At 41.1% G+C, this 17,534-nt stretch overlaps 2 protein-coding genes across 2 annotated transcripts; one reads left to right on the forward strand and one right to left on the reverse strand.

Moving 5' to 3' along the window:
* Positions 1 to 414: 414 nt before the first annotated feature.
* nudt21 (nudix hydrolase 21) lies at positions 415 to 3,343 on the reverse strand. The gene is made up of 7 exons (XM_029498277.1): positions 3,059 to 3,343; positions 2,560 to 2,760; positions 2,405 to 2,468; positions 2,222 to 2,311; positions 1,654 to 1,729; positions 1,403 to 1,517; positions 415 to 855 (listed from the first exon to the last, which is right to left on the reverse strand). Exons 1-7 carry the CDS (start codon positions 3,178 to 3,180, stop codon positions 834 to 836), a joined length of 690 nt encoding a protein of 229 aa, XP_029354137.1. The 5' UTR covers positions 3,181 to 3,343; the 3' UTR covers positions 415 to 833.
* A 7,428-nt stretch (positions 3,344 to 10,771) lies between these two features.
* LOC115040754 (transcriptional repressor CTCF-like) lies at positions 10,772 to 17,161 on the forward strand. Its single transcript, XM_029497765.1, has 13 exons — positions 10,772 to 10,911; positions 12,058 to 12,336; positions 12,437 to 12,619; positions 12,734 to 13,112; positions 13,244 to 13,414; positions 13,584 to 13,717; positions 13,806 to 13,926; positions 14,000 to 14,149; positions 14,465 to 14,625; positions 14,700 to 14,882; positions 14,969 to 15,104; positions 15,398 to 15,544; positions 15,682 to 17,161. Exons 2-13 carry the CDS (start codon positions 12,079 to 12,081, stop codon positions 15,930 to 15,932), a joined length of 2,274 nt encoding a protein of 757 aa, XP_029353625.1. The 5' UTR covers positions 10,772 to 10,911; positions 12,058 to 12,078; the 3' UTR covers positions 15,933 to 17,161.
* The last annotated feature ends 373 nt before the right edge of the window (positions 17,162 to 17,534 follow it).

Consider the following 17,534-nt stretch of genomic DNA (forward strand, 5'->3'; position numbering starts at 1 on the left):
AGTCACCATGAATGTTGAATTTTGTGTTGCAGTAAAAGACTATTACAACTCAGGTCATGTAACCGTTGATTCATAGAAGCAATGGCCATTGCTCTTACTAAACACCTCAAAATTGCAGCAATAATTCAGATTCACAATTTTTTTATCTTATCTGTTAACATTTTAGGGCCATGAGCTTCAGATTGAGATATTGATTTTAACATTCACCTAACTATAATGTTTGATCACTGTGACCGCTCCTCTGCTGTATATATCTTTATTTAGCATTTGTCCTTCATGAGCAATTTTGTGCTTTCCTCTTAAACTATAATTTCATGATATTTAACCCCCCCCCCTCCCCAAATGTTTTAATCACTTCCCTGAGTGCTATTTGTTATTATATTTTGAAATTTAGTAAGAGCCAGTCCCTTTTTGTAAAAACACACACAAAGGACCACTTTATTAAAAAACAAAACCTCACACAATTAGCACTGATACAGGTTAAGACAATAGGAAACTTACATTGTAGTTTGTTTAATCAAACACTGGCCTCCTCTGAGACAACATAAAATCGGATCCTGATCACACTGGAAAATGGAACTTGCACACTACAAAAACGAGCAGTTTCTGAAGACAGATTAAAAAAAAAGAAAAAAAAAGAAAGGAAAGACACTTGACAATTCATGTTTTTCTAATAACAGTATAAACCCCTCTTGTGTATTCTCAATTTACCTAACATGACAAGTTTTTCTTTTGTGAATGTTAAGCCAGAAAGTAGTCCTTTTCTCATCTTCAGCCTTAACCTGGACTGCACTCACAGAGACAGCCAGACTCTTGTTAACACGGGCCACGGGTTAGTTGTAGATAAAGTTGAACCTAGAAAAAGAAATTATGGTTAGGGTTTTTCAAAACATCTGTTTAAGAATAACAATTTACACTGTAATGGCATGGCAAATTTTTAACCTACAATTATAGTCTATTATATATTATAGTTTGCCTCAACCAACCACGAAATATGTTGATAATCTCCCTTTCCTGAATTATGGCATTGATAAATGGTCTGAAGTCTTTTTACAAAATATTGTGGTGTCACAGTGAATCTGACCTTAAACCATTTGGATATAATTTTTTTTTGTTTCAGTCCAATCCTTATCTGCAAATTACTGCATGTATACATCCTTTAATTTTCTGGCCCATAAACAAAGGGTGTGTTGCAGATTCCGTAACTGAATAAATAGCTCCTCTGTGCCAAGCAGGCAAGCATTGCATGTCTCCCTGCTGCCAATATATTCAATTTATTTAGGCCGATGACCAAGTGCTGTCACTGCTCTAATTCAATGAGTGTTACACTGAAACGAATAAAACCGTTTTCAGTTCAATTTGGGCTATTTAGAAACTGGTCATGAAAAAGACTAAACTGTACCTGCTCAATAGCTGGGGTAGACTGGAAATGATTGGTCCATATCCAGGAGCGTTGTCATACAGTTCAAACAATGGTGCTGCCACCAGTTTATAATTCTTAGGGACAGCAAACAGCGCTGTAGAAAAATCAATAACAAACTTCAACAAAAGAAACAATGGTAGGTGAGAATTTACTTGTGTGTTCAGTTTACTTTCATTTATATCCGTGCATTCAATTAAACGATTTAACAAGTTATATTCTGATATTCTGACCTTTTTCCTGCAGCTGGACCAGGAACAGCTTCTTATGCTCCTTAGGCTTGGTGATGTGAGCTGGAATATAGGGGTACTGCAAGACAAAAAAAACTTCAGATTAGTTGACATTAGTATGCACAGCTATATCAGTTGTCTCTGAATGTTCATGAATACGAGGAATTCAGCTATGGCTTCAGAGCACATTTTCATATTTCACTCAGTCTTAAAGAAGCAAATAATGGCAACTGGTGTGTTGAACAAAGTTTTCCGAGACTGCACATTGTCACACCATTTTCTTTAAGAATGACATGAACCTCAAATTCATAATTTAATTTTTATGTTACTTAGACAACAAGTGTAAGTATAAGTAAGTGTGACTGCAATTAAGTCTTAAAAAGGTTTACAAATTCATATGAATCCCTAACTCAAGAATTGTACTATACAAGAGTGAGTGGACAGATTAATTTATGTTTGGGTGAGTAGTAATGCTAAAGTGCTTTCAAATACAATATGTGAAATATCTCAATCTCAATCAAAAATCAAAACTAGTCCCTTCATTTGATTAAATCCTCAAATGTGGACTAACCTGTGGAGGCTCGAAGTTGGGGCGCCACCAGTTGCCGATGCAATCATCAATCACCCAGTCCTGCTTCACACCATCCTGCCGCCCGAGTATCTAATATTCAAACATAAGTTCATATATATATATATATAAACTCCACAGTCATCGCAGCAAAAGGAAGCCACAAATGTCCGGTGAGACAACTACCTCTGTCATCAGGCGTTTCAAACCCTCCACTTCATCTTCTCCGGGACTAAGCTCTCCTCCGGGCCTGCAGGAGAGCAGCAGATGGTCAGACCTACATCCCACCTAAAACCACTTGTGCTGATTAAGAAAAGAGTCTCTGGACACCAGCTACTCACAATTTAAAGAAAGTGGTGCCCAGCTGCAGGAGTAAGACGTGTGGCAGCCTGTGCTCATGGACAATGAGGACACCTTCCACTGTCCTCCGCATTCCCATTTTGTCAAACTCCTCCCGCATCCGCTGGAACCTAGCGGCTACTGAACTGTCCTTCTCATAAAGAGGCTCCTTGGTGCCGAATGTGTAATTGGTTAGAGGGTATCTGAAACAAAAACACAAATATGAACAGTCACTTGGCAAAAATTGTGAAAACGGGGAGTTCTAAATAACTGCAAAGGAAAATTATTTTCACCATTAGTCGTTTTTTTTTTTTTTTACCTCACGCAATTGCGAGTAATCAGTAACAATGTGGAGTGATGATGGATAGCTTTCTGTATTACTGTTTTCACTCAGAAACAATTAGCTAATTGAGCTAATAGGGCAGGGTGGTGTAGGTTGATGACCGGCACATGTAGATAGCATGCTTTAGGGATCATATGTTCTGCAGCGCATGAACTCACAGGTTGATGGTCCTCTCCAGGGTGAGCGGTTTAGCGGGCCCGCTGATGTATTTGTTCCCGAACTGAGCGGCTCCACCGCGCGGCCAGCCTGTGGACGGGCGACTCGGAGGCACCACCGACATGTCTAACGGGAGCACGACGACACTGAACCTGCCGGGAAAGGTGCTTCAGAGGGAGGTGAGTTTATGACTCGCTGGATGATCGAAGAAAGGAGGGCAACAAATCCCTCTGTGATTCGGCGGACAATTCACAACAGTTTCTGTTCCGTCCGTTCCCTTCGGTCGGTCCTCCTCTTCCGGGTGAAGGGTATTTCGGGAAGTGTTCCCACTTGGTGCAGCGACACCTGCTGGTTCGGATGAGGGAAAAAAACTGAACACATTTAAGCAACAAAAAATACACACACTGACGGTGTTTTCTGTTTGTTGCAAGATTGAACTATCTCTAAGTGATGGTCACATTGACATGTACTTTCTATCGAGCAAAAGAGCTCCGCGAATGAGTGACTTGAAGCTTTTCTATGGACTGCAGACCATAGCATGGGAACACTGCATCCACATAAAAAAAGCTTTAATTTCGTGAATTTTACTTCTATGTTGTATCCACAGCGATCCCCTACAAAAAACGTTTTCTGTAGTTCCCTTCCTGCAGACATTTTATTGCTACCTGCTTGAATACCTAATATATTAAAAACTGTTTTCCGTCACCATTGGCTTTTACTTACAGTGTGTGTAATATTTAGAGGTAGTGTTGTTATAAATTTTACTCTAGTAGACATTTGTATAAAATTTTGTAAAAATGGACCCAAAATATTTTCTCCAATTTGCAGCAAGGGAAATATGCATTGTTCCTATAGGTATAATAAGCATTGACAACTGTGCAAATAAGATCGAGCCCAATGGGCGAGTTGGTGAACTGAGTAAATCAATGGAAAAAGGGAACACTCTCACAATATTTTGTTGTAGGAAGGATACTTTATATTTATGGTTCCTCCTAGCCTGAATTTGTTGATTTTCAACCTTGATGCTGAGAGCTTTCAACAAACTCTCTCAGTAGATTGAGTCCAATTATTCTATTCAAATTGGACACTACCTTAAACCAACCTATCTCCATGACAACTGAAGAACAAAACACATCAAGTAACAATGAATTACACATCCAAAAAGAGGGAAAGACTCGGGTCAATTCAATATTCCAGATATTTAATAGTAATATCTATGTCTTTTGTCCATCTATTGTAAACATGGTGTCATTTACCACAGTAGTTTTTTATGGTACATAATCATACGTGCAATGCAAAAAAGTCAAACATAAGTTTAAAAAAAAAAAAAAGAGAGACAAAGACACTGCTGGATTTGTTGATTAAATCACACCAAGGGGATCTCAGTTCTTTGGTCCAGTGGCCCACATTTTGTGGTGTGCTGCTGTAATGTGGTTGTCCCTGTAGGAAGTGTCATGGATCGTTCCCCCTTTCCCCTTTACTGTGGACTCTCCTGCCCCTGTCACAGTAGTTGGTCCCGTATTAGCGTTTATTTAAATTCTCCTGTCACTTCTCACTCACTGACTTAGTTTCTTGTTCTTGACCCTCTACCATACCTTCATTGCTGCACTACTCATTGTCTTTCCCTGATGGAAATTCTTCCTTTGTGTCTTCTTCAGCGTTCACACTTTCCTCCTGCACTTCTATTTTTGTTTCTTTGCTGCAAACCAGCATTGGTTTTTCAGTCTCACTCCTCTTCCCACCATCGACAACACTCTTCTTTTCACCTATCTCAGTTTGCTTGCTGTTTTGAACCATCTCAAGCTCATCATCTGCTGCTGGGAGGGGAAAACGACAAAACCTTTCAAATACATCCACATTCCTGTTGAAGCAGAGAAATACATGACTGTATGTATATGAATGTAACATCAGACTTACCCGTGGCCTTTTCTGCAGGCTCTGTACTGGATCTTTCTTCAAGAGATGTCTGTAAATTATTATCTTGGCCTGGGCTTTCATTGGACTGTGTTGAAATAGTCAAATGGGAAGTAGCAGTGTTATCAGCAGCAGGGATGCCACAGATAGTAGGGGTTGGGAGAGAGGTGTTGATATTGTCAGGTTCCGAGTTAATCGATAATGTGGAGCTAATAGCAGCTGCCTTTGTTGAACTGGTGGTGGAAGTGGTATCTGCACAGTCTGAACTGTTGGCTGTGGAAGTGGTGCCTGGAGGAGCTGTTTCACTAGAATAAATGGAGGGAACACACAGATCAACTGGGCTAGAGGTGGCTGCAGGAGTAATGGTGGGAACAGAAACAGAGTTTATGAAGTCTGTAGATGTTATAGTTGTAGTAGTGGTGGTGGTGGCAGACATGGAGGTGGAGCTAGTGGGAGAAAGGGTAGCAGAGATCAGAGAGGAGGAAGTGATAACATGCGTGTCTAATGAAACCGTAGCTGTAATTTTATCACTTAAATTAGATGGTAATGGTGTAGTTTCAGTGACCGAGGAAACTAAAGTTGAATAGCTAGTGGAGCTGGCAGATGTGGAATCCTCACTACCTTGAGTAATTGAATTGGGAGTGATTCGCAAACCTGACAACATATTTGATATGCTGGTGGAGGTTGTACAAGCTGTGGTGACAGAAAGAGCTATATTACCACCAGCAGCAAGAGTGACATCAACTGAGAGAATACCATCTGTCTCTGGCAAAGTCAATTTAGTTGACAGATTTGTTGATGTTGTGAAAACCTTGCTTTCATTGCTGGGAGCAGAAACAGTTTCTGAGGTGTTAATGGAAGGCGTAACTATTGTAGTTGAGTTGGAAGTGACAGAGGGGGTCAGAGTAATGGACTCAAAGGAAGCGGAAGTAATGGAGACAGTGGTGGGGGGCTCCAGGGGTGTAGTGCTGCTTGTAAGTGTTGTTTGCAAGGTAGCGGTTGTTAGTTCAGTAGTAGTTGCACTAGCCTCAGGGACAGAGGCTTTGCTGTCAAGCTCTATAATATTCGTGGGTGTTGTAGCTACTGCAGTAGGTTTAACAGAGTCAGTGCATATATCTGTATCAGAGGGAGTTACAGTACTTGAAGGAGAAATTTTTAAACTGGCTGAGTCAGGGATTGAATTTGAGATTGTCAGTACAGTTTCCATGGTGGTAGCAGTGAGGGTAGAAGCTATAGAAAGAGACGTAGCTGCAGCTGGACTGAGTGTAGTGGGTTTGTTTGTCTCGCCTTCCTGTATTTCGGCAAGCTCATTTTCGGATGTGTTGCGGCCAGATGTTGTGGGGGGTGGAGCTGGCTTGATAACTGGCTTTGGAAGCAAAGCAGGTTTCCCAGCTGACTCATGTGCTGACACACTTGGTCGAATTTGGTGCCTTGTATCTAAGAAAAAAAAAAGAACGTTTTTTTTTTTTTTTTTTTTTTTTTATCATATGCTGTACCTATGAGAGAAGGATTGAGTGTTTTGTTTTTGTGTGTTCACTTTACCCGATGAAGCTGACATTGTTCGAGGCTTTGAGAAAGTAGGAGGTGGCTCGGGTTTACTGTCGATGATAGTACCTGAGACACAAAGATAATTTACATCATATTTTACCAATAACATTTGTCCCGAGACTCAATAGAAAACATTAAAATATGTATGTGTGTTCAATACGAGCAGTCTCAGAGACATTACATCTTTATAAAAGAAAAATTATCCATGTAAAAAAAGCTTCTCATTTTGTTAAAAATCACTACAATTCAAAGATTCATTTCCCTTCATTAACACCGAGTTGAAGCAGAGAATACTCTAATCATATTAAATGGATACAGGGATGTACCTTCAGATTCCGCTTTCTTCATCTCTCCCTCCTGATTCTACAATTACAAAAGAGGTATTCAACTCTTAATGATAATGACTCCAACACTATGTAGAGCCTGCATTGAGATACACATATACCCATACCTGCATCTCTCCTTGTGGTTGTTTAGAAACACCAATACGTTGGAGCATGAGATGGAGTTTCTGTTCAAAGCTATGTTGGCCTTCAAATTGTTTCTGAAATCAGCAATAATAGAACAATGAATCCTTTCCAAAACTTGTCTATTAATCTAAATCCATACATATTTTAAGGCCAACTAACTAACCTTTGCAGTATTTCTGGCATTAGTAGTAGTAGTCCCTGCTGCTGCTGATCCAGACAGCAAAATGAGAGACTGGGACTTCCCCTCTCTGAGAGCTCGGCGCGGAGGCACTGCTTCACCCCTCAGTGCTGGAGCACAAGATGCAGGTGTCTCCTGAGCAGCTGAATCTCCAGTGACGACACTGGAATATTCCTTTGCTTTTTCCTTATCATTTTCCTTGTCTTGTTCCTTTACTCTGTCTTTATCTTTTTCTTTCTCAGCTCTGGCAACCTCCCTGAGAGGGCGAATGAGATCAGCAATGGAGGCCTTTTTGGGACGCCCCTCATGGCTTGTCTCTGATTTCAAGCCTCGTCTTTTTTTGAGCGTGAAGAAATCACCAAGCTTCCTCCTGAGAGTTTTTGTTGGGGGTGGACAAGGGACAGAACTGGCAGGAGCCACTTCATGTACTGTGACAGACTCCTCATCTTGCTTTTTCCTAAAAGATAATCATACATATAAACTTGGCACATTTAGTTGTATGGTGCACTACTGTTTAAGCTGTTGGCATTTAGATTAGCTAAATATCAAAGAACTATAAAGAAGACTTAATTTGGCAGCAGAGATACTCACAGTGGATCAGTAGGAAGTACTCTTTTAGTAAAGAACTCTTCCACTCCTTCATCCACTCGCCCCATGAGCTCAAGGACTTCATTTTCACTCTCAATTATTGTCTCCTGATTACCACGCACATGCAGAAAGCACAGGTTTTTTTAATCAAAGATCAAATAAACTCTTGAAAAGCAACTTCCATGGCAAATAACTTTTTATTACATAACCCTCAAAACCCACACGTTCTGGCATTAGTGTTTCTTCTGCCTCTATAGGTGTATTTTGGTTTGAATCGCTCATCCAGTGATGCTACAAACCACCCTCCAGGGAGTCAGTTGCTCAGTAACATGCAATGGAGGGGCGTCACTGGCTTGTGCATGTAGAGTGGGACCAGGATAATTCATTTAGCCAATGTAGGTAATGTGATATCAAAATTGCAGCTATACAGAGTTGCATCATCCTGATTATATTAACATCTGTACCCACAAGTAGCAATAAAAGCCAGACTGCAGAACACAAAATTAGCAGAAGTCACCGTTACATGATATCCTGTCAGGGAGAATAGCTTGGATTTTGTCTCCCTGGCCATTTGTCTTCAAGGGAGTGACTATATGTCCCCAGCCTAACAGCTCAGTGACAACAACATCAGCAAAGGGAAAATGAAGATGATCAGTCTACATTCTGATATAAGGCTATGAAAAAAATAAAATAAAATAAAACAGCACTAGCTTTTGTCAGTGAGATCAAGAGGAGACATTTAGAGAAAACTGCCACCCTGTCTCATCCACAGTCATCATGCTCTTTCAAAGAGATTATACCGAGTGCGGGTTCTTCAAATAGCCGGTGACCGTTACAATAGGACTGCCTTATTCAAGCAGGGACCAGGCATCATCTTCCCTTCCCTCTGCCTCTCCCCTCTGTCCCTCCCATCCTCAGCCTTTCCTTAGGCTGCAATTCTTCCCAAAAAAAAAAACCTCTCCGGTCCTCCTTCACAGTACCTGTGGTCTGCTGGGACGGTAGTTCAGTTTTTGTCGGTGAGGTCTCGGTCTGCTCTGGGTGTAGTGCCTGAGCGCTGGTCCGCCCAATGGCAGCTCCATTGGGGAGACACGGCACGCTGTTGCCGTGGAGCTCTGTTGCCGTGGCTCTGTTGCCGAGGCACCGTTGCTAAGAGCACGAGCTCAGCAGTATGTAATGCCTCCACCGAGGGGGCGGGACTTGGCCCGGCTAGACTGACAGATCTGACAGCAGAACCTCGCCTTCCTCCATCCCCTCCCCTCTAAGAGCAAAACCACCAGAAAAAGATGGTGATAAAAGACGAGGAGCTCGAAAGGCAGGAGCGTGATGGCCACAATGACATTTGTTTTACCCATGCACCTCAATACATCCTAACACATATGGATGGACTGACTGAGGTAGAAATTGCTGAAGTGAACAAAATGTTCCACTGGTTATGTAACAAATTAATAATTTATTTTATATGCGGTAAAGATGCTCTGAAATACTGTGTGACAGGCTGACCTGGTAGATTTGTTTATTGCTAAAATGTACACATGTACATACAGTACAGTATTATTTCAAGAAATCTGAAAAAGAGATGTTTGAGCAGTACCAGAAGAAACTGTCCCGAATAGTCCTGAGGAAATTGCTAGAGACACTGATGTTAGATCAAAAGTCATAGAATAAGAAGCAGACACACACCCATAAGCACCAGCCTCTATGTATCAGAGTGACTACTAATCCTCCTGCGGGCGTGAGGTTTCATGGGAAATGTTTTGCCAAGGGTGATTATTTTACATTTAAACAATCAGACCAGGGTGTCCTGGTCTGAAACACTTTGATATAAATCCACAATTTACATTGCCATTGATAGCAGAATAACAAAAATCCCTATATCATTTGATATAATTAATTGGTTTGATACCTATTAGTTTGCTATAATATGAAGTTGGCAAAGAGGCACACCTTCCCTATATAGAGATCATATTTTTTTGTCTTTCTGTTTCTGAAAATATTCACATATGTCAGGGAAAGACCATGATGACTTTTTTTATTTTTCAGATATTTTTGTGCAGTGATGTGGCAATGATAGGTTAAGTTAGACTAATGTGCATCTTCAACATGAATTAGTGATTTTGCTTGTTAATATTCTTATGTATCACAATGAGTTTCATTGTGGACCAAGAAGCTGAACTACATCGTATTATACTGAAATGTATTTTGTCAATTAAAACACAGAAACCACACTGAAAGGTTCAATTGTTAGTTTCAAATACTAAATACATGTGCAAATGCAGTGGTGCAATGTTTCCTTCTGGGGTTTGGCATCATATAGTACAAACTATCAAGTCTTGAGCAGGGGTGTTGCAAGACATAAAGCCCTACTGGAACCCAAGGCCTCCAATCATCTCTCTTTTTTTCAATCTTGGACGTGTGTTACATGGCGCCTATGCAAACTTCCTTTCCCCATCCCAATACTCCTATAGTGCAGAAAGTACTGCGAATAGTAAACATTTTGAGACGCTAATCTTTGTGAAAATATTTATTTACATGAACATTTGTTCTGATCTTGGAATTCAGAGGGTTTAAATTTAAATTATACTGGGTCAAAGTAGATTTTGCTGAGCCATATGCGCCAGTAAAATAAGTGTAGTGACACCCATGGTCCTTAGACATGAAGCCTGTACTTCAGTGCCTCTCTTAATTAATGAGGCCTGAACTTCCAAACTGCATACTGCCCTCCTGTGGTTGGCAGTATGAAAAAGTATTGGCTAAATGTAACTTGCACCTTCATTTAAAAGTGACTGTGTGCTGTTTGAGCTGTGGGACTCACACTCAGACTACAATGAGCTATTCTAGTCACTGGTCATTAGTCATTCATTGGCAGTTTGTATCGATCACCCCCACCCTGTTTCCACGCCCCCTGCTACATTCAAATCTGGCGCCCATCACCCACAGTCCGCTGGCTCCCTTCCCCTCCCCTCCCCCGGGCACTCGGTTCGCGCAGGCGTGTTTTCTTCTTAGAGCCGCCATTTTGTGTTAGGCCCACTCTTGTAAAGCGGGAGAAAATTTTTAGCCCGATTCAGAGCACCTACGGCCGACGGCGGCGGGACTGAGGAGACCAGCCGAAGGTGCTTAACTTTCAAGCGAATATAACGAAGGGAATAAGTTCTCGAAGGTAAGCGAATGGGCTACTTTACCCCCAAACACGGAAACGTTTTTGTAGGAGCTGTCGACTGCCTCTAGGTGTCACGGTAGGGCTTACCGGCCAGGCGGCTTGCGGGGGGTGTTTGTCTCCCTCTATCGTTATCCAAAATGCACTAAATCCGTCTATAAACCCAAACTCTCTGTCTCAGTTCAGTGTTTAAGTGCTTTTGGCCGATATTTGTGGTAACTGAACAGGGATGGCTGGCTTTTCCAGTGTTTCTGTTTTAAGTTTGTTCAGGCCTGACGTCCATTTTATCGTTCCCTTTGTTTCCTGTTTTCAGACAGTCGCGCCTCTCGGGTTAACCAACTAACGTGAGTTTAACTAGTTAACAACATGTGGTTTTTAAACTGATACTATATCAATATACAAAGTTACAGACTACATGGGACAAAGTGAAAACTAATATAGGCCAACAAGAGACTCGAAGCAAGGACCGATTGATCAACTGTGCGAAATTCCGGTTGGCTAACATACATTTCCAACCAATATCAAATCAGCACAGATCGCATAAAACAGCATATTTCAACCTTTTTAAGTTTGCGTTGGTGTAGGAGAATAACAGGAGACAGCTCATTATAACCATTGAGGGAACTAAGCTAGTCAGGAATTGCTCATAACTACAGTGTAAACTTCCCGTGCTTCAGCAATCCTGTGTTGTACCGCTTTAGACTTGTACTCCATTACATATAATGAGATTACTGTACTTTTTACCCTCAAGACATGTCTATATTGATGATGGGACGTATTCCTATTTTGTTTTTTGTCTTTGGTTTTGTTAAAATTCAAACCAAACTGCTAATTGATCTGTAGTTTTGCATTCTGAAATATGCAAATTTATGTCTATATCACTGATGATCTGGCTTTTACAGATGAACCTACAATTAAAATAATTCTGAGTTGCAGTCCTATAACACTGTTACTCATATTTAATTTCCAAGAAATGAGAAAGATGTAAGATGTTGGCGATTTGTTTACCCATTTTGACATCATGCATGGTAATTTAAGATGGCTTCTGTGTCTTAATATACAACAGTTTTAGCTCATCTTGACTTTGTTTAAAAACCAATTTCCCACTAGAGTCTTGCTCACCTTTTGATACGTTTTGCCTTTATTTAGAGTGTTGATTGGCCCGTGGCCATGGAGGGTGAGGTTGTTTCCATGGAGACCACTCAGACTGGTTCCCTGGCTGCAGATGGAAAGGTCCTGCCTGAGGGGGGAGAGGCCATGATACAAGAAACAGCCATGCCTTCCCAAGGGGAGGTGGGTGGTAACATGGAGATGATAGTGATGGACGCTCTAGATCCTACTCTGCTGCAAATGAAGACGGAAGTGTTGGAAGGAGGCAGTACAGTGACTGTTACAGGTGGAGATGAAGGCCAGATCATCACACTCCAGGTTATTATACATATTAAGGTGGAGGTGGATTAGCAGTCATTTGGTATGTTGTGAATTGCTGTCATTTGCGCAAGTTTAAAGGATGTTTCTCTTTTTGTAGGTAGTGAACATGGAGGAGCAAGCAGGAGCAGCGCTAAGTCTTAGCCAGCTTCAACTGGTTCAGGTACCAGTCACAACAACAACTGCAGAAGGCCTCCAGGCCACCTATGTTGATGCATCAACTGCTAACAAGGATGCAGAGCCAGTTATCTGTCACACTCTTCCTTTGCCTGAGGGCTTCCAGGTGAGAAAGGACTCAGTTGCTACGTGACAACATTAGTCTTTTTTTTTTCCTGAACTTGGTATACTCAGTCAACTCCTTCAGTCTCTGAGAAGAAGTTTTGACATTTACTTTTAGGTAGTTAAAGTGGGGGCCAATGGTGAAGTGGAGACTGTAGAGCAGGAAGAGCTACAGGCAGCCCATGATGAGCTTCAGGGGACAAGAGGAGAGGATGAGGTGGAGGAGGGGGAAGAGGCAGCAGAGGTAGAACCCTCAGGAACTCAGGAAGATGACCCAGACTGGACAAAGGATTCAGAATACCAGCCCATTACCACTGTTCGTAAAGGAAAGAAAGGAAAGAAGAGCCGCTTACGTTATGCAGAGGGTGATCGGGACATGGATGTTTCTGTGTATGACTTTGAAGAAGAGCAGCAAGAAGGGCTTCTATCTGAGGTTAATGCTGAGAAGGTTGTGGGCAACATGAAGCCACCAAAGCCCACCAAAATCAAGAAAAAAGGTTAGATTTAAAAATTTTGTGTATGCACAATATATTTACAGCCAAGATATCTTGACACAATGATGGTAAAGAGTCCTGTTTATAGTCCTGAAAAGTTTTGAGTTAATGTTTTCCTACTGTTTTGACTCCAGGGGTAAAAAAGACTTTCCAGTGTGAGCTGTGTAGCTACACTTGTCCAAGGCGATCCAACTTGGACCGACATATGAAAAGCCACACAGATGAGAGACCACATAAATGTCACTTGTGTGGAAGGGCCTTCAGAACAGTCACACTGTTGAGAAACCACCTTAATACACACACAGGTAATAATACATGTAATGGACTGGCAAGTTAAATGGCACTCCTGTGGGGTGGTTTGATGGAGAGTTTTGGTTCTTGCCAGGAAAAAAAATAGTGGGATACTTGCTTCATCATTGTTTTAAAATGGGAAGGTTAATAAAGTTTATTTAAAATTTTCTTAAAATCATTTAGGCACTCGGCCACATAAATGCACGGATTGTGACATGGCATTTGTGACAAGTGGAGAGTTGGTGCGTCATCGTCGCTACAAACATACACACGAGAAACCCTTCAAGTGCTCCATGTGTGATTATTCCAGTGTTGAGGTAAATGATCTGAAACTATATAATCCTATTTAAATCTTGTCCATGGTTCCTGTTGTGGCCACTTTTATTGATGTTGCTCTCTTACCAGGTGAGCAAGTTGAAAAGACACATCCGCTCTCATACAGGGGAACGCCCCTTCCAGTGCAGCCTGTGCAGCTATGCCAGCAGAGACACTTACAAGTTGAAGAGACACATGAGGACACATTCAGGTAAGACTTGCTAGTTTCTAGTGGTCAAACAATGGTTTATCTATAACTTAATCACTATTCTCTCTCTTTGCAGGTGAAAAGCCATACGAGTGCTACATCTGCCATGCTCGTTTCACACAGAGCGGCACCATGAAGATGCACATTCTGCAGAAACACACAGAGAATGTGGCTAAATTTCACTGCCCACATTGCGATACTGTTATCGCACGCAAGAGTGACCTTGGTAAGTTATGATACATGGCTTTCGCTCTGAAGTGCATGTTTTTAAGGTCAGTAGATACTGGTGAAAAGCAGGGTGTGTGTTGGGACCACTGGTGCTTGTTTCTTTGGGAGCTCTAGGTCATGGAATGGCATCCATTGATATAAGTGTCTTAAACATGGTGGTCCATGTCTTTTGAATTACTGTACAATCTGGAATCCAAAGAATCTTCATACTGAGTTGAAGAACTTAGGATGCCTTCATGTCTTGATTCACACAACAGGCTTCTGTAGCATTTGTCTGACTGATTTTAATGTGGCTTTGCTGTTTCTGTCTTAGGTGTTCATTTGCGGAAGCAGCACTCATTTATTGAGACAGGAAAGAAATGTCGTTACTGTGATGCTGTATTTCATGAGCGCTATGCTCTCATCCAACACCAGAAGACCCACAAGAATGAGAAGCGTTTCAAGTGTGACCAGTGCGACTACTGCTGCAGACAGGTCTGTTTTGTGCTGATGTTTTATCTTTTTAAACTGTTACTGGGTGACTGACTGTCCACTCTATTATGCAACAGGAACGCCATATGATAATGCACAAGCGTACACACACAGGAGAGAAACCATTTTCCTGCAGCCAGTGTGACAAAACCTTTCGGCAGAAGCAGCTCCTGGACATGCACTTCAAGCGCTATCATGATCCCAACTTTGTACCCACTGCTTTTGTGTGCAGCAAGTGCAGCAAAACATTCACCCGCAGGGTAGGATTGGGCTTGGAGATTTTGGTGTCACTTTCAAAAGAAATTGTATATCACAAAGTTGTGACTATTGTTTTTGTGCCTCACAGAACACCATGTTGCGTCATGCTGAAAACTGCTCAGGTGAAGTTCCTGGAGAAGAAAATGGAACTCCCACACCCAAAAAGAGCCGTCGTGGAAGGAAAAGGAAGATGCAAGCTAGGATTGATGATGACGACGATACAGGTATACTTTCAATACTAATTTTAATGTCTATATTGCAAATCATGTATATTCCATGAAGTTATATTTACATAAAAATATTCTATGAAATGGGTAGTTGAAAGAAGCCATTTTTCTTTTTTTAAAAAAGCAACAGGCAGATGCTTAACCAAGAGAATCTGCCTCAAATAAAAAATTATGCTAACAGTTGAATTCTTTGCAGTAATAAAGCCATTAACCAGAACACTTCCAATGCGTACTTGGTGATATTGAGGCAAAGTGTCATTCATGTGCTATCATGCTTCTTTCATATATAGAGGGTGATTTGGATGAAATAGAGGAGGAAGATGACGTGCTAAGTGAAATTGAGGTGGAACAGGCTTCACCTGTTGTCCCCATCCCTGCCCCTGTGGAGCCTCCAGTTAAAAGGAAGCGTGGGCGACCTCCAAAGAATAAGCCAGACAGTAAGTGCCATACTTGAAATGATGATTGGGCAGTTTTTCAGAGTCTTTGAGACTCAATGCCTGCAAAGGTCTGGAAAAATATCTTTGTACCTTTTGAGTAACACGCAGTCCTGAGTTACTTTAAACTCTCTTAACAGCTGCTGCTATCATCCGTGTGGAGGATGAGACCACTGGAGAGGTTGACGACATCATTGTGAAGAAGGAGGTTGGAGCCGAAGAAGATGAACAGGACGGCAATGAAGAAGCTGCAGAGGAGGTGGTAATCGGAGGAGTGAAGTCTACCGTTCAGATGGATGAGCTGTCCCAGGATGAAGGGACGGCACAAGAGGTGCAGCCACCCAACGGTGATCTGACCCCTGAGATGATCCTCAGCATGATGGATCGGTGATGGATGTGAACCTATAGGAACAACCAGACCCATGACCACACCTTGATTTTAATTCTTGGCATTTAGGATTACAAACACTTGCATTCTGCACAGCAACAAAGATCACTGTTGTAATTTAAGATTTGACTTTTAATCGTGAATGGATAAAGACTTGGGTGAAATGTAAAAGATTTTTTAATAAGGATTTACTTACCAAAAATACATTATAGTACATTGGGTATGAAGTGGCTGTAATTGAGAGCAGTATCCTTTTCCAAAGCCTCTGGTGTTTTGTTGCTCTGTTATGTAGCCGAAACTGTCTACATTTATCTAAATTACAGACTCTCCTGACTATATTTCTGTTGACCGATCCACTGAATACATTTTAATACAAAGATATTTTAACTGTTGATGCAATTCAGCTTTTTTCACACCTCTTCGTCCTGAGCTCTCAGGTCTTAATTGTCATATAGCTGTTGGTAAGTTGCATACCTGTGTGCCAGTGGGTAAAGGTTGGAAGGACATGGATATCAATTGTCTTCATTGAAGAGCTCCAGAATTCTAATCAAAGTGGCAACAAAAAATGGAAGAACAGCAAAATTTAAGACCGACACCCCTTAGGAAGATTATACCGGCCTTAATCACAGCCAATGTGGATTTTTGTTTTTTTCTTTTTTGTTTTGTTTTGTTTGTTTGTTTGGTTTTTTTTTCTCCCCTTTTTGTCTTTTTTGTCTGTGGTTAGTAAATCCCTTTTTGGTTCTCTTTTAGTTTTAAAAAGCTTTATAGATGCTTACCTTATGCAGATATCTTCCCTTCTGTAACACCTCTAGCTGATGCATATGTACTAAACAATGTCTCAAGTTAGTGCAAGGAAAGAATGTTTTTATCTGTTGTGTAGCCATTCCACTTTGGTTTTAATGTTTTCCTTTTGTACCATTGGCAATGCAATGCTAGGTAGCAGCTTGAATGACAATTTATTAATTGTGTGTCAGAAGAGAACAGATGCGACTGTACAACCAATAAAAGGCTTAGACATTGAGACTGATGTATAGGTTTCTGCAAGTGTAATAATTCCATTCATGGAAATTTAAATATCAATTTGGGTTGGCTTAGTAGTTGACACATCAGTGGTATCTACTCGGTGGTAAAGGTGGCTTGAAACACTGTTTATTCAACAGAACTAAGAAGATTAATAGAAATGTCAGTGTATTTTGCTTGCAATTATATTTTATTAAAGGGTGGAATTGATATTAATACCTTCGGTGATTTGTGCGTCTAAAGAATTTAGCTTTTATTTTACAAACTAATTATTTGGGTGTACTGTCTACTGCATTTACACTGGGGCATATCTAATAATTGTGCGCTAGAGTACAATCTTGGCCTTTCTACACGCCAATATTAGTGTCAAGTGAAGTAAAAGTCTTGCAGCTCTTCTAAGTGTGTCTGTGGAAGACAACCCGGGGCCTGGAGGAGCGTCACATGCAAACCCAGTTAATGGCTCACGATGATTCTGGCCTAAGTACTGCAGCTGCTTGTCTAAATGGCTGTTGGTACTTTGAGTAAAAACACTAACAAGGAAAATTATTCCTGATTACCATTTTATATAGATTTAAAGCTTCAGAA

The sequence above is a fragment of the Echeneis naucrates genome, chromosome 3 (genome assembly GCF_900963305.1).
Source record: "Echeneis naucrates chromosome 3, fEcheNa1.1, whole genome shotgun sequence".
NCBI lineage: Eukaryota > Metazoa > Chordata > Actinopteri > Carangiformes > Echeneidae > Echeneis > Echeneis naucrates.

Coding starts and splice junctions, on each gene's coding strand:
- nudt21 (XM_029498277.1), bottom strand. CDS start 3,180: ATGTCGGTGGTGCCTCCGAGTCGCCCGTCCACAGGCTGGCCGCGCGGT. Junction 2,469..2,559: donor GGCACCACTTTCTTTAAATT/GTGAGTAGCTGG, acceptor GCTCTCCTGCAG/GCCCGGAGGAGAGCTTAGTC. Junction 1,518..1,653: donor GGTCCAGCTGCAGGAAAAAG/GTCAGAATATCA, acceptor ATTTTTCTACAG/CGCTGTTTGCTGTCCCTAAG.
- LOC115040754 (XM_029497765.1), top strand. CDS start 12,079: ATGGAGGGTGAGGTTGTTTCCATGGAGACCACTCAGACTGGTTCCCTG. Junction 14,883..14,968: donor GCAAAACATTCACCCGCAGG/GTAGGATTGGGC, acceptor TGTGCCTCACAG/AACACCATGTTGCGTCATGC. Junction 15,545..15,681: donor TCCAAAGAATAAGCCAGACA/GTAAGTGCCATA, acceptor CTCTCTTAACAG/CTGCTGCTATCATCCGTGTG.